Source organism: Marmota flaviventris, chromosome 9, assembly GCF_047511675.1.
Source record: "Marmota flaviventris isolate mMarFla1 chromosome 9, mMarFla1.hap1, whole genome shotgun sequence".
Classification (NCBI taxonomy): Eukaryota; Metazoa; Chordata; class Mammalia; order Rodentia; family Sciuridae; genus Marmota; species Marmota flaviventris.
The window spans coordinates 48,263,075-48,275,624 of NC_092506.1; the positions used below are offsets into that span (position 1 = coordinate 48,263,075).

Genomic DNA, 12,550 nt, shown 5'->3' on the forward strand with positions numbered 1-12,550 from the left:
TGAAGTGCAGTCAAGTATGACCAGGCAACCTGGAGAGATGCAGAAGTTGGACTTGGTTGACTTTAACTGTAGCCACGTTCATGAGCACCTGCCATCTGGCACTCTTCTAAGCTTTTTCCAAGTATTAACACATTTAATCCTGATGGCAACTCTGTGATTAGGCCATGATTAGTATCCCATTTTACAGATGAGACAACTGAGGCTCAGTGAGGTATGTATCCTGCCTAAGGTCACACAGTAAGTGGTAGAGCCAGGATTCAAACCAAAATAATCTGCAGTTTTAACCACAATGCTTTATAGCTTTTCTGAGGGGGTTGGCCTCTCTGACACTAATTTAAACAGGGGTGATTCCAGCACTTACTAATTTTTATTTTTCTTCCTAAGCCTAGATCATCCTCTCATGACATGTTTGTTAGAGGATGACGGCTTTACAAAGATCTAGAGCCACAGCCACTTTCAGTGTCTTGATGCTAGGTTGTTGCTTTCTTCCAAACTAGCCTCTGAAGTCAGACAGCTGTGGGTTCCATCCCTACATTACCTGAACTATGTAACTTTGGCAATGCTATTTACCCACCCCCCAGCCTCAGTTTACCAGTCCACAATAGAGTGTATAAGTAGAAATATTATTGATAGCATCTCATAAATGTGAGAATGAGAGGAAATATAGGGTAAAACGTATGCAGGAGGCATTAAGTAAACAGGATCAGGCTTGGTTCCATTCTTTGGGACCAACTCCAAATGGAGTCATTGAGCTGAAGACCAGCTGTTTCAGCTCTACCTTGTTCTGCATTCTGAAATGGGGTGCTCTCCCCAGGGTCTCTGTTATTACTTCCTGTCTAGGGATTCCAGAAACCCAGAAGCTGCTCATTCATACGGACAAGTTTGCAGTTCATGCTCCAAGGCTGTAAAGCTGCTGGGAATGTGAGGGTCTCAGCAGCTTAGGCTGAGTACTCTCAGACTCCTGGCTCTACATTTCATAGTGTGGGGAAGGAGGAGGGAACGTTTCCCATCTTAACTGGAAATTCTATGCAGAGCTTGATGTCATCCTTTCATTCCTTTTTAAACTTTCTCTTCCAAAAGTTCTACCTTTCTGAATAACATTATTTTACAAAGGGGAAAAAAAGACCCTTCAAGTCTTGCCCTAAGTTCTCTATTCTGTTTCCAACTCCCTTTTCTTGCTCCTCTTCTTTTGCTTCTTAATAAAGTTTCCTTATGCATAACACCATCTCGTCACACTGTGAATCTGTAAGAGTCACGAAGACATTGTGGAAGGGACAGTAATTATTCTGAGGTTTAATATAGCCAGAGACAAGACCTGACAAAGCCGTAGTTCCTTTGAGGACAGGATCCTGTCATGGAGGACCTTACAGTGAATGTTTACGTGGTGCCATTTGTGTCCCAGTGCCTTTGAGTAGGCTCTCGGTTCTCTGGGTCTTAGATCTTCCTCCCCTATTCTTTATCACAACCTTGATTAGAGATTAGACTTATACACCCACTTCTCCCAGCCCTCCTTACCCAAGCAGAAAAACTCAAAGGGCATTAAACTTTGTCATTAAGCAAGGTGCAATTTCTTTGGCTTCCCTTTTGAATACTTAATCCCTTGAAGTCAGAATTTGGTGATAATTGTCCTTTTAGCCATCACCCTTCTAACACTGGTGGACCACGCTGTACCAGAACTGGTGGCTGGCATGACTGGACACAATGAAGGGTGGGGAATGGAGGGAGAGGGGTATATCTTCAGGTTGAGATTTTTCATTTCGATGGGAATGGTTGACCGAGTTGGTGAATGAGGATCAGTGATGCACCCAGCTCCATTCTCTGCTGTCCTCTGTCCTGCCCTCTCCTCAAAGGTCTGATTCCTGAGGATTCCATCACACTGGTTCCCTCTGCAAAGTACTTGCCATGGAAGGCACTGGCAGGAGATCAGAAGGGAGAAAGAGAGAGTACCCACATATCTCTGTCCTTGTGCCTCTCTGCTCAGCTTCGTGTCTCTGGCAGCGGATGAGTCACTATAGTTCCCCCTGCAGCTCCTCTGTCACCCCAGGTCTCAGTGAACTTGTTGACACTGTTATATTACTTGACCCTTCTGCCCAAGGTCGGTAAGGGCTCACCTTTGTTGTCATTCTCTTGGTGTCTCAGCATTCAATAACTCCACTGCCTAGAAGTCTCCAAGTAGTTTCTTTACTTAATTTTTTTTTTAATTTGAACAATTTGAGTTAAGTTCTATTTTCTACCAGGACCCTAACCAATATGCATATGCCCACACAGCAAGTGTTACAGGTAGAGATTTTCAATAGATGTATTTCCCCAAGAAATGCCCTTCTCCCTTAGTCTCTTCCAGTTCTGTATTACTGACCAACTAGCCTGGTATTAAGAAATGTGCAGAGCTTTGACCTCTGACCTAAGAGGCTGTTTGAGTCCTCCTTCTGTGTGCTTCTGGAAGAATCACTTGTTTTCTCTCAACAGAGACTCAGTTTCCACAGTAAGACGAAAAGTTAACTAGATCAGTAAAGGCTTAGCTAGTCTATGGAGGTTCTTAAGATTCTTCCAGGAATTTGTGCAATCGAAATTATTTTGACGATAATACCAAGAAGTTCTTTACCTCTCTTCGCTTGTTGACATTTGCACTAATGTGCAAAAGTAATGGTGGGTAAAAGTGAACATTACCATGAACAAGGCGGTGGCACCAAACTCTACTTAGAGTCATTGTATTCTTTACTGTTACACACTTAAATTCTTTAAATACTAATTTCACTTAAGAATATCCTTGATGGAGCAGTAAATTTATTAATTTTATTAAACATCGGCCCTTTGGTACATGGTTTGTCATTCTAATTTTTTTTTTTTTATTCTGGGTGATAAGTGAGAATTTCACTCCAGGCATTATGCTGAAAGAGAAGAGGTGTCAGTTTTAAGAAAAAGTCGTTATGTGATTGTTCGACTTGCAAAGTGTGCTAGTTGCTTTGCCCATGGAGCACTATTTTTATGTGAAAGATTAATTGACAGACAAACTATGGTTATTAAGACTGAGATATTTGGCAGATACTTTCTCAAAAATGAACAAAGTGAGGCTGTCTCTTCAAAGAAAACAACTGACAGTATTTGCTGACAATGATAAAATTTGAGCCTTCAAGCTTCATAGCTTCCCCCAATTTAAAGACTTTTCTGATGAGATCAGTCATGATATTAACAAAGTTATTTGTTATTATATAATGAAATGTGTCAACATCAGAACCACCTTCATAACTCAGTTGGATAAAGCAAAGACCTTATTCCTAAAAGTGGGTGTTTTGGATGAGGTCAGAATACCTTGGCTTGAATCCAGGGTCTGCCATTTACTTTTGACTTCAGCTCCACTGTCTCATCTATAAGATGAGTTTTCTCCATTTCTGAAAAATGGGTAAAATAGCTACCAGAGTTGTGAAAGAACTGAATACATAATATATTGTAGTAAGTATTAACATAAATTCATTAGTTAATATATAGGTTGATATAAAATAAGTATTTGGCATGTGGCAACTATCATGCAAGTACTTTCTATCCTCCTCATCATCATTTTAAGTAAAAGGACAGAGACATCACTTCTCTATATAGTCTTCAGGGATGCTGCCAGGTTCAGATCCTAGCACCACTTACTAGTTATGATCTTGGGCAAGTGATTTAGCAATATGATTACATAAAATGCATTTGAATATACGAATTAATAATTATGAGGAATAAATTAGATGATGCATGTCAGATTCTAAGCTCAGGACCCGATACATTAGGTTAATTCACCTAGACTAGTAATAGGGAATTCAAGAAATTTTTTTTAAAATTATATAAAATCATATCACAATATGATTGCATTAAACCTTTCAGAGGGATTCACAAATTTTTGTGACACTTTCAAACTGTGAGAGTGGGAAATGGCTCTCTGAAGAAATCAAAAGCTCTGGTTTGTAGCCCCTGCCTATTTCTGTGGTGTAAATATCCTACCACAGCCAGTTTCAGGCTGTCAACAGGAGTTCACAGAACATGGAGTTAAGAAGAAATTCTCAAAATCGACCCTTATGAGCCAATATGAGCCAGCTCCAGCACACCCTTGCTTTCAAGTATCCTTCTGAAGCAGAATTAGTCAATAAGCCTCATCTCAAGATTCTGTTCAGCAGGAGGTAAAAGGAGGTCATACAAGAGCAGGAGAATCAAATGAACCCAAGTTTCTGGTGACTTTGGAAATAATTTTTAAAGTCATTGTGATTTCTCATTAAATCACTCAGAACTTAACTCATGTCTGTACCTACAAAAGCAAACCAAAATTAAAAATTCTCTATGCATTTTTAATAGTAGGAAAGGTTTTCATGGAATGAAAGCTTGTGAAGCAAGAATTAGGTTATGACACAATTTAGTCAGAAAAAAAATCTAAGACACAATTCGTATAATTTCATTTATTAAAGAAGAAAATTTTCTTTCCAATATATTCTGTCCAACTGTGAAATTCATTTTAAATGTTTGGAAAGAGCAAATCTAACTTTTAAACAAAACTGCTGGCCAGTTAAAATACTCTGGTTTCCAAGTTTAAAAAATCAGGCAAGATTATACAGTGAGAGCAGAGAAAACAGATGAAGTGAATCACCCATGACAATCTGTCACATTAGCTCTTGTGCATTTCAACATCTGCAACTTAAAAGCCACAGAAGTCAAAAGATAAAAACAAAAACCGATTCCCAAGGACCACCTACTGTTTGATGATGTTGCTAGAAGGTTTCGCCTTCTATTTCATGTAAAAAATAAATTAGGTATAAATAAGGAGGTGAGGAGAGCTGTCACGTATTCAGGTGTGTTCACAGGTGTGTAGTGTACTCCAAGCGGCAGGAAAAGTGGGGGGGATGCCTCTCCTCTCCAACACTCACTACACGAAACTCTCCTCCATGTTGCTACAGAGTAAGAAGGAGTCCACAAGCCGGGGCTGGACCAGCTGCTGGAAGTCAGAGTCCTGCAGGCCTTCAGGGCAGACCCCAGCCAACCTACGCAGGGCAGCCTGGGGAGGAGACAGATGACAAAGGTCAGACAGGGCCCTGGTCAGGGCATGTATTTCCTTCAGCTGTCTTGAGAGATATGTTTCAGGAAGTGGCACATTTAAAAGACAATCAGAGCTGATCATCTTGGCCATCTTGCACCTAGTGAGCATTTTGTAACTTGGTCACCATAATGTCCTTATCACATGATCACCTGGTTTCATTTATACCTTGGACATTAAGGAAGATGTCACATTAAAAACTCAATGATCTCTGGACGCAGTGGCACAAAGCTGTAATCTCAGCTGTTTGGGAGCCAGAGGCAGGAGGATCGCAAGTTCGGGGCCAGCCTCAGCAAAAGCGAGCCACTGAGCAACTCAGTGAGAACTTGTCTCTAAATAAATTACAAAATAGTGCTGGTGATGTGGCTCAGGGGCTGAGTATCCCTGAATTCAATCCTCCCTACACACACACCCTCAAAAAAAAAAAAAAAAAAAAAAAAACCCTCAGTGATCTTAATAGTCTTGTTATCTTGGTTTTTCTTTTCTTTTCTTTTGGTCCTGGGGATTGAACTCAGGGGTGTTTAACCACTGAGCAATATCCCCAAGCCCTCTTTTATTTTTTATTTTGAGAAAGGATCTTGCTAAGTTGCTTAGGGCCTCATTAAGTTGCTGTCCTTAAACTTGTGATCCTCCTACCTCAGCCTCCCAAGCCACTGGGATTACAGACATGCTCCGCTGCTTGACTCATCTTGGTTTTTCAATCATTTTAGGAAACTTGTTATTTTAAAGAACTGTCATTTTAAAGACCTGGGCTACTTAGCGGCATATGTAAGTTAAAAATGTGTTCTTTCTAGAGACTAGAACTGTTAGCAGCATCAATGGAATTATATTATTGCTTCCAGATCCCTAGAGCAATCTTACAGTAACAAGGATTATTTATTTACCCATAAATGCAGCAAGGTCTTATACAAAACACTATGGGTGAGGGGGGGTGGGGCTGGGGCTCAGTAGTTAAACATCCCTGAGTTGAATCCCCAGGACCTAGCATGGGTGAGGCATTGGGTTTGATCCTTAGCATCACATAAAAAAAAATAAATAAATAAAGTTGTAAAAATATATTTTTTAAAAAAAGTTTTTTTTTTTTTTTTTTTAAAAAAAAAACACTATGGAATGGAAAGAAAGAGGGAAGAGAGGGAAAACATAGAGTCAAAGTCAACATAGATTCTGCCACTGAGAAATAAATTCAAGTCTAGAAAGAGAGGTGAAAGTCCCCCCACCCTCACTGACCACTGGATATGAGATTCCACTTGATGTACATGTGCCCTTGCTCATGCTCTTCTGTGACACCAAGTCCCTCCCACTCTTTCAAAGCCAGCAGATACATCCATTCTTGTCACTTCCCCTGGGAAGCCTTCTCTGATTACCTTGAAGCAGAGACATTCTGCCTTCCTCCCTACACTCTGAGCCCCTGTGCTGACCTCAACCCTCTCATACTTAATCAGAACTGGTTTTTAGGTGTTTATCTCCCACATTAGACTCTGAGTTCCTCAAGGATAAGGATCTTGTTTTATATTTCTCTGCTACAGCAGGCAGCCCAGGGTTGACACCTGTTTGATAACCAGAATTAAACAAATGAGGTGCTTTAAAACCAGCCTGAAACATTGCTGAGAAATCAGACCAAGAGAATGAACAGGGAGGATGATTTGAGCTGGTCTGGGGGGGCCACAGATGTTGTCAAGTTCAAGCCAGATGATGCACAGTGTCTAAGTAACAAGTGACAGGAAGTAAACTCCCCAAACTACTGAGTCCTGCCTCTCCTGGCATCTGACCCACCCCAAGGGCTAAAGAGGCTAAACTCCATAGAACTTTCTGATTCCTCTTGGCTCCAACTGAGAGAAATATCCCATTGTCCCTCGGATGTGGAAACAGAACCAGGGAGTGTTCTGCAGACGAGGCTATGAGGCCAAACAGGCATTTTGCATCTTCAGAGTTAAGAATAAAGTAGAGCAGAGGGAGACAGAAAGAAAGAGAGAAAAAGGACACATCAGTAGAGCACATGAGAGAGCACAGTAGACAGAGAGAATAAAAAATAGAAACAGATCAAGAAGGAGACACCAGGATGGGGACACGGAGATGAATCTGGTGAAGGGAGAGGGAGGGGGCTGCAAGGGTGATGGAGAGAGAAAGAAACAGTGACAGAGAGAAAGGGAGACCTTGGAGGTGATGAGGCAGGAGGTAAAGAGGCAGAGAGGAAAGAGAAGGAGTGGAGAGGGGGAGGGAGGGATGGGGATAAAAAGAAGGGAAGGACTGAAGAAAGAGAATGCTAGGAAAGGAGGCAACCCTAGAGAGGAGAGGAAAGGAAAAAACAAACCAAGACTCAGACAGAAAACAGGCACCCACATCTCCCAGGGTCCCCAGAAAGCGTACAGGATGTGAACCCCATGCAATGCAGCATCCAGCACCCTCAGAAGACCCTACACCCTTCCAAGCCTTTCTCTCAGCCTCTGCCTTCCCAGGAGGGTTAACAGCCAGTCATCACAGAAGCTTAGTCCCAGGCAGCCTGAGAACACCTAAGTATCAACACAAGCCCGGCAGCCCGCTGACAGCCGCTTCATTAGGGAAAAATCAATTCTACTTGTGAGAGGCGATCTGCGCTGTCACTTTCCCAGACACAGGAAACAATCACTGAAATTCACTCCCTCCACTTGAAGACAGCCTTCGAAAGTGGAATTAAGGCCAGGGTAAGAGCAGGAAAAGTAGCTCCCGACTCCATCTTCCAGGATGGGATCCAAGTGGACCCATTTCCAGCCAGGGACCATACTCCTAGGTTGGAACCCTTATGGAGTCGAGCCATGGAGGCCCTCAAACATGGGCGGCTGGGAAAGGAAGGAGGAAAAGTCTCCCAGTCTGTAAGTCAGACAAGAAGCAGTCACCAAACTCGTGGTCCTGTGGAAACACAAAGAGCTAGGAAAAGAAGACCACCGTCCCAAGAAGGTTCCAGGCTGGAAGCGGGTAGGAAAACAAACCCTCCCCTATGAGTCAACTGTGAGACCAGGACCATGAGAGAGCAGGAAAGAAAGTTGGAGACAAGATGGTCTGATAAAAAAAAAGCCAAGGTCTCCAGAGTCAAACAGATCTTTGTTTGAATTCCAGGAGCCTGGAACACAACCTGCCTGAGGCAGGAAAGACAAAATCCAAGAGGGGAGGCCCAGGTATATACTGTGTGCTTCCTGCCCCTCCCACCACAGAGGGCCCCTGGGAAGGTTCACAGAGGAAAGGGATGTAGATCTGAGCCTTGGAGGATGAACAGGATTTCAACAAACAGTTATAGACCGGGCATCGGCTTGGGGCACAGGCCAGGGCACAGTTCAGGTACAGGGCCTAGAGACAGTGGGAAGCCTTCAGGCCCTGGGGCTGAGTAGGTGGACAGTAGCCCTTAGATAGCAGGGAGCCACAGAATCCATGGGGGCTTCATGGGAGTGTCATGATTGTCAGCTCTCATTAGGAAAATTAACTCAGCAGGGATGGCTTAGGGAGCAGGGGCTCCACCATCTCCATCATCCACAAGAACAAATGGAATCCCTTTTCTTCTTGAAAGTCCCTTGATTGATTAAAGATAGTGGCCAAACCCTTTTAGGTGCCCTCCTTCAAACCAATAGTAAAAATGGCCATGGAAATGGTAACAAGCCCCACCGTCCGGAAGGCGCTTAAAGGCTTCCAAGTACTTTCAATGCTCCTCACATTTCCTTGGGCCTCTTCAGTGGAGCAGTCGAGATTGTGGTAGTCGGAGCTAATGGTGTTTGCCAGCTATTAATTTTTACTTGCTAGATCACGCAAACTTAAGAGGGCCTATGAACTTGGATGAGAGTTACATCTTCATTTTCACAAACCTCTAACTGAAACTTAGAGCAACAAACCATAAAGTATTATGGATTGTGAAGATACCTTCCAATATCACTTATAGCTATTGCTAGTCAACATCCCAGTACTCATTATACCCATTGCTAGAGAATATTTACTGTATTAATTAAAAAACGTGTACTACTATGTTACATGCTGAAATATTTTAATAATCATCTTAATATAATTGAGTTTCTTTTTAATTCTGTATATTTTATCATATACACTTAAAACACTGTTCTGAGAATAATATTCACCAGATTGCCAAAGGCACAGAAAGCATTAATATTACCCTATATGTCCCAGAATAAGAGCCACAGGAGAACAGAGACTTTTTTTTTTTTTATTCCACGGATATATCCCCAAGGCCTAAAAGAGTAAATGGCACACAGAATTATTCAGTAAATGTTTATTGAGTAAAATACATAGCACTTTGACTTACTCAATGTCACACAGCTTATTAACGGGGAGACCAGGACAGGTCTGTCTAATTGCAAAGCCCACTGTTTCTACAGTTACACAAGGCCCATCTGCAGCTTCCAGAAATGAGCTGGGCTCAGTAAAAAAAATGACAGGGTGAGGAGAAGGCTTTACTAGGACTATGACTCAGCTTGAAAGAGCCTTCAGATCATTGTTTCTCCTGTGTGTTCACTAAGGACCAAACATCTGGCACCTTCCTCTGGAGGTCAGTGCCCCTGTTTATACAATGGCTTCCTTGCGCAGGATGCTTCAATTGGAAGCTACTGTGCCCTGGGATTCATTATAGCCCCACTGAGGGAAGAGTACACACAAACCATGCACACACTTCCCTCTGCCACTGCTGATACTATTATGGTGGGCCCCTACCTCCCCAACCCCAGATAAACACCATCAGTAAGTTGGGTGGGAATCTCCCAGAATATATTGCTCAGGTTCAAGGTGAAGATACTAGCGACTGGCTGAATGGTCCTCTCTGTCCTGTTAGGTTCCCTCTATTCCTATCCCACAAAGGAGGAGGGAGCCACAGGGTTGGTAGAGCCCAGCAGAGGGGGAAAAGAAGACTTTTCTCATAGTGGCCACTTGGGAACATGCAGGAGACATCCATATCCTGGCTCCCATGTACTGCAGACACCATGACATTACCACCACCCAGCCTCCTGCCAGCCCACCACTCTGGTTTTGATCTGCCATTAAGATTTCCCTCAGTCTAGCTATTGTGAATTGTGCTGCTATGAACATCGATGTAGCAGTGTCCCTGTAGTACGCTCTTTTAAGGTCTTCAGGGAATAGTCCAAGAAGGGCAACAGCTGGGTCAGATGGTGGTTCCATTCCCAGCTTTCCCAGGAATCTCCATACTGCTTTCCAAATTGGCCGCACCAATTTGCATTCCCACCAGCAATGTACAAGTGTACCCTTTTCCCCACATCCTCGCCAGCACTTGTTGTTGTTTGACTTCATAATGGCTGCCAATCTTACTGGAGTGAGATGGTATCTTAGGGTGGTTTTGATTTGCATTTCTCTGACTGCTAGAGATGGTGGGCATTTTTTCATGTACTTGTTGATTGATTGTATGTCCTCCTCTGAGAAGTGTCTGTTCAGGTTCTTGGCCCATTTGTTGAATGGGTTATTTGTTTTCTTAATGCTTAATTTTTTGAGTTCTTTGTATACTCTGGATATTAGGGCTCTATCTGAAGTGTGAGGAGTAAAGATTTGTTCCCAGGAGGTAGGCTCCCTATTTACCTCTCTTATTGTTTCTCTTGCTGAGAAAAAACTTTTTAGTTTGAGTAAGTCCCATTTGTTGATTCTTGTTTTTAACTCTTGTGCTATGGGTGTCCTATTAAGGAATTTGGAGCCTGACCCCACAATATGTAGATCGGAGCCGACTTTTTCTAGCTAGACTGTGGAACCAACTTAGATGCCCTTCAATAGATGAATGGATTAAAAAATGTGGCATTTATACACAATGGAGTATTATGCAGCACTAAAAAATGACAAAATCATGGAATTTGCAGGGAAATGGATGGCATTAGAAAAGATTATGCTAAATGAAGCTAGCCAATCCCTAAAAAACAAATGCCAAATGTCTTCTTTGATATAAGGAGAGCAAATAAAAACAGAGCAGGGAGGAAGAGCATGAGAAAAAGATTAACATTAAACAGGGAAGAGAGGTGGGAGGGAAAGGGAGAGAGAAGGGAAATTGCATGGAAATAGAAGGAGACCCTCATTGTTATACAAAATTACATATAAGAGGATGTGAGGGGAAAGGGAAAAAAAATCAAGGGAGAGAAATGAATTACAGTAGATGGGGTAGAGAGAGGAGATGGGAGGGGAGGGGAGGGGGATAGTAGAGGATAGGAAAGGCAGCAGAATACAACAGTCACTAGTATGGCAATATGTAAAACAGTGGATGTGTAACCGATGTGATTCTGCAATCTGTATACGGGGTAAAAATGGGAGTTCATAACCCACTTGAATCAAATGTATGAAATACGATATGTCAAGAGCTTTGTAATGTTTTGAATAACCAATAAAAAAAAAAAAGATTTCCCTCAAAGGTTACTAAAATAGAGGTGGCGGGACAGCCCATGTCTTTCACATATATGAGATCATATAATTTTCATCACAATTTTTCATTAAGAAAAATAAGTATTACAATTATAACTCTTTTAAGAGAAGAGCTAAAGCCCAGAGAGGTTTGAAGCTTAGCTGAACCAAGTGCGGTATAGCCAGCTCTCCCCACCTCCAGTCTGCAAGCCGGGGAAGGCTGAGAACTCACCAGGCAGGCCACCAGCACGGCATCACTGCTGTTCCTCTCTGATGGGGATCTGCAAAGCTCGATGAGACGCGACATACCTGCATGAGACCCAGGGAGATCCTCATGTCCTGGACAGGGAGGTCCAGCCAGGCTGATCCAGAGGTGCTGGCCCTGCCTCACACACAGGGCCCCCCCCTATCCCCTAATCTGCCAAGGAGGGGACTGAACCCACCTGGAGGAGAGCGTGGCGGAGACTTTCTACTTCAGCTATGAACAGACCCTGATTAGGGGCAGCAAGAGCTGAAACATCAAAGTCAAACTCCCAAGGGCCAGGACACTGGCCAAGACTGAGCTTAGTTAAAATGCAGTGGAGGCATTACCCATCACTCTGAGAAAGGACTTCCAGCCCATGTACTTCTGGTTTTACCAGAACTGTTTAACATTTATGTCGGTGCCAGAGGAACTTCCCAGCTAAACTTCCCCCACCCCAATGCCTGTTTTAGTCAGAAAATGTATTGCAGTTAAAATTACCAAAAACTAAAGACTCTACTAATGTTTCCCAGAGCTTTCCTGAGGAAAGGTTAGCGCCAGCTGAAGACTCACCTCCCTGTTCAAACATTCTTTGACCTCCCACCCCCCCAGATAAACATGGTCTACTTCTCATGCCTGAAAATTATGCTTTGAAGTATCGCTCTTAGGATACTCCAATGCAGATTTTTTTTCCATATTGGTCACCCCCATGAGGCTGTAAGCCTGAGGTCAGGACAGCAAGGAACTAGCAATGACTGGGTGATTTCATGAGTGAACTAATGAATGAGTTAATGGCAAATAAGTGAATTAACAAATCTGCTAATGATGGAATGAATTAATGAGTAAATAAACAAATGAGTGGATAAGTAAATAAATGAGTAAAAAAT

General features: G+C 42.7%; 1 protein-coding gene across 1 annotated transcript in view; it reads right to left on the bottom strand.

Moving 5' to 3' along the window:
• Positions 1–4,891: 4,891 nt before the first annotated feature.
• The window catches only part of Insc (INSC spindle orientation adaptor protein), a 121,092-nt gene continuing 113,433 nt past the window's right edge, over positions 4,892–12,550 (bottom strand). The window contains exons 12-13 of the mRNA XM_027942367.2: positions 11,655–11,731; positions 4,892–5,020 (exon numbers count right to left, since the gene is read on the bottom strand). Coding sequence (XP_027798168.1) covers positions 4,892–5,020; positions 11,655–11,731 — 206 coding nt within the window. The remainder of the gene's footprint in view (positions 5,021–11,654; positions 11,732–12,550) is intronic.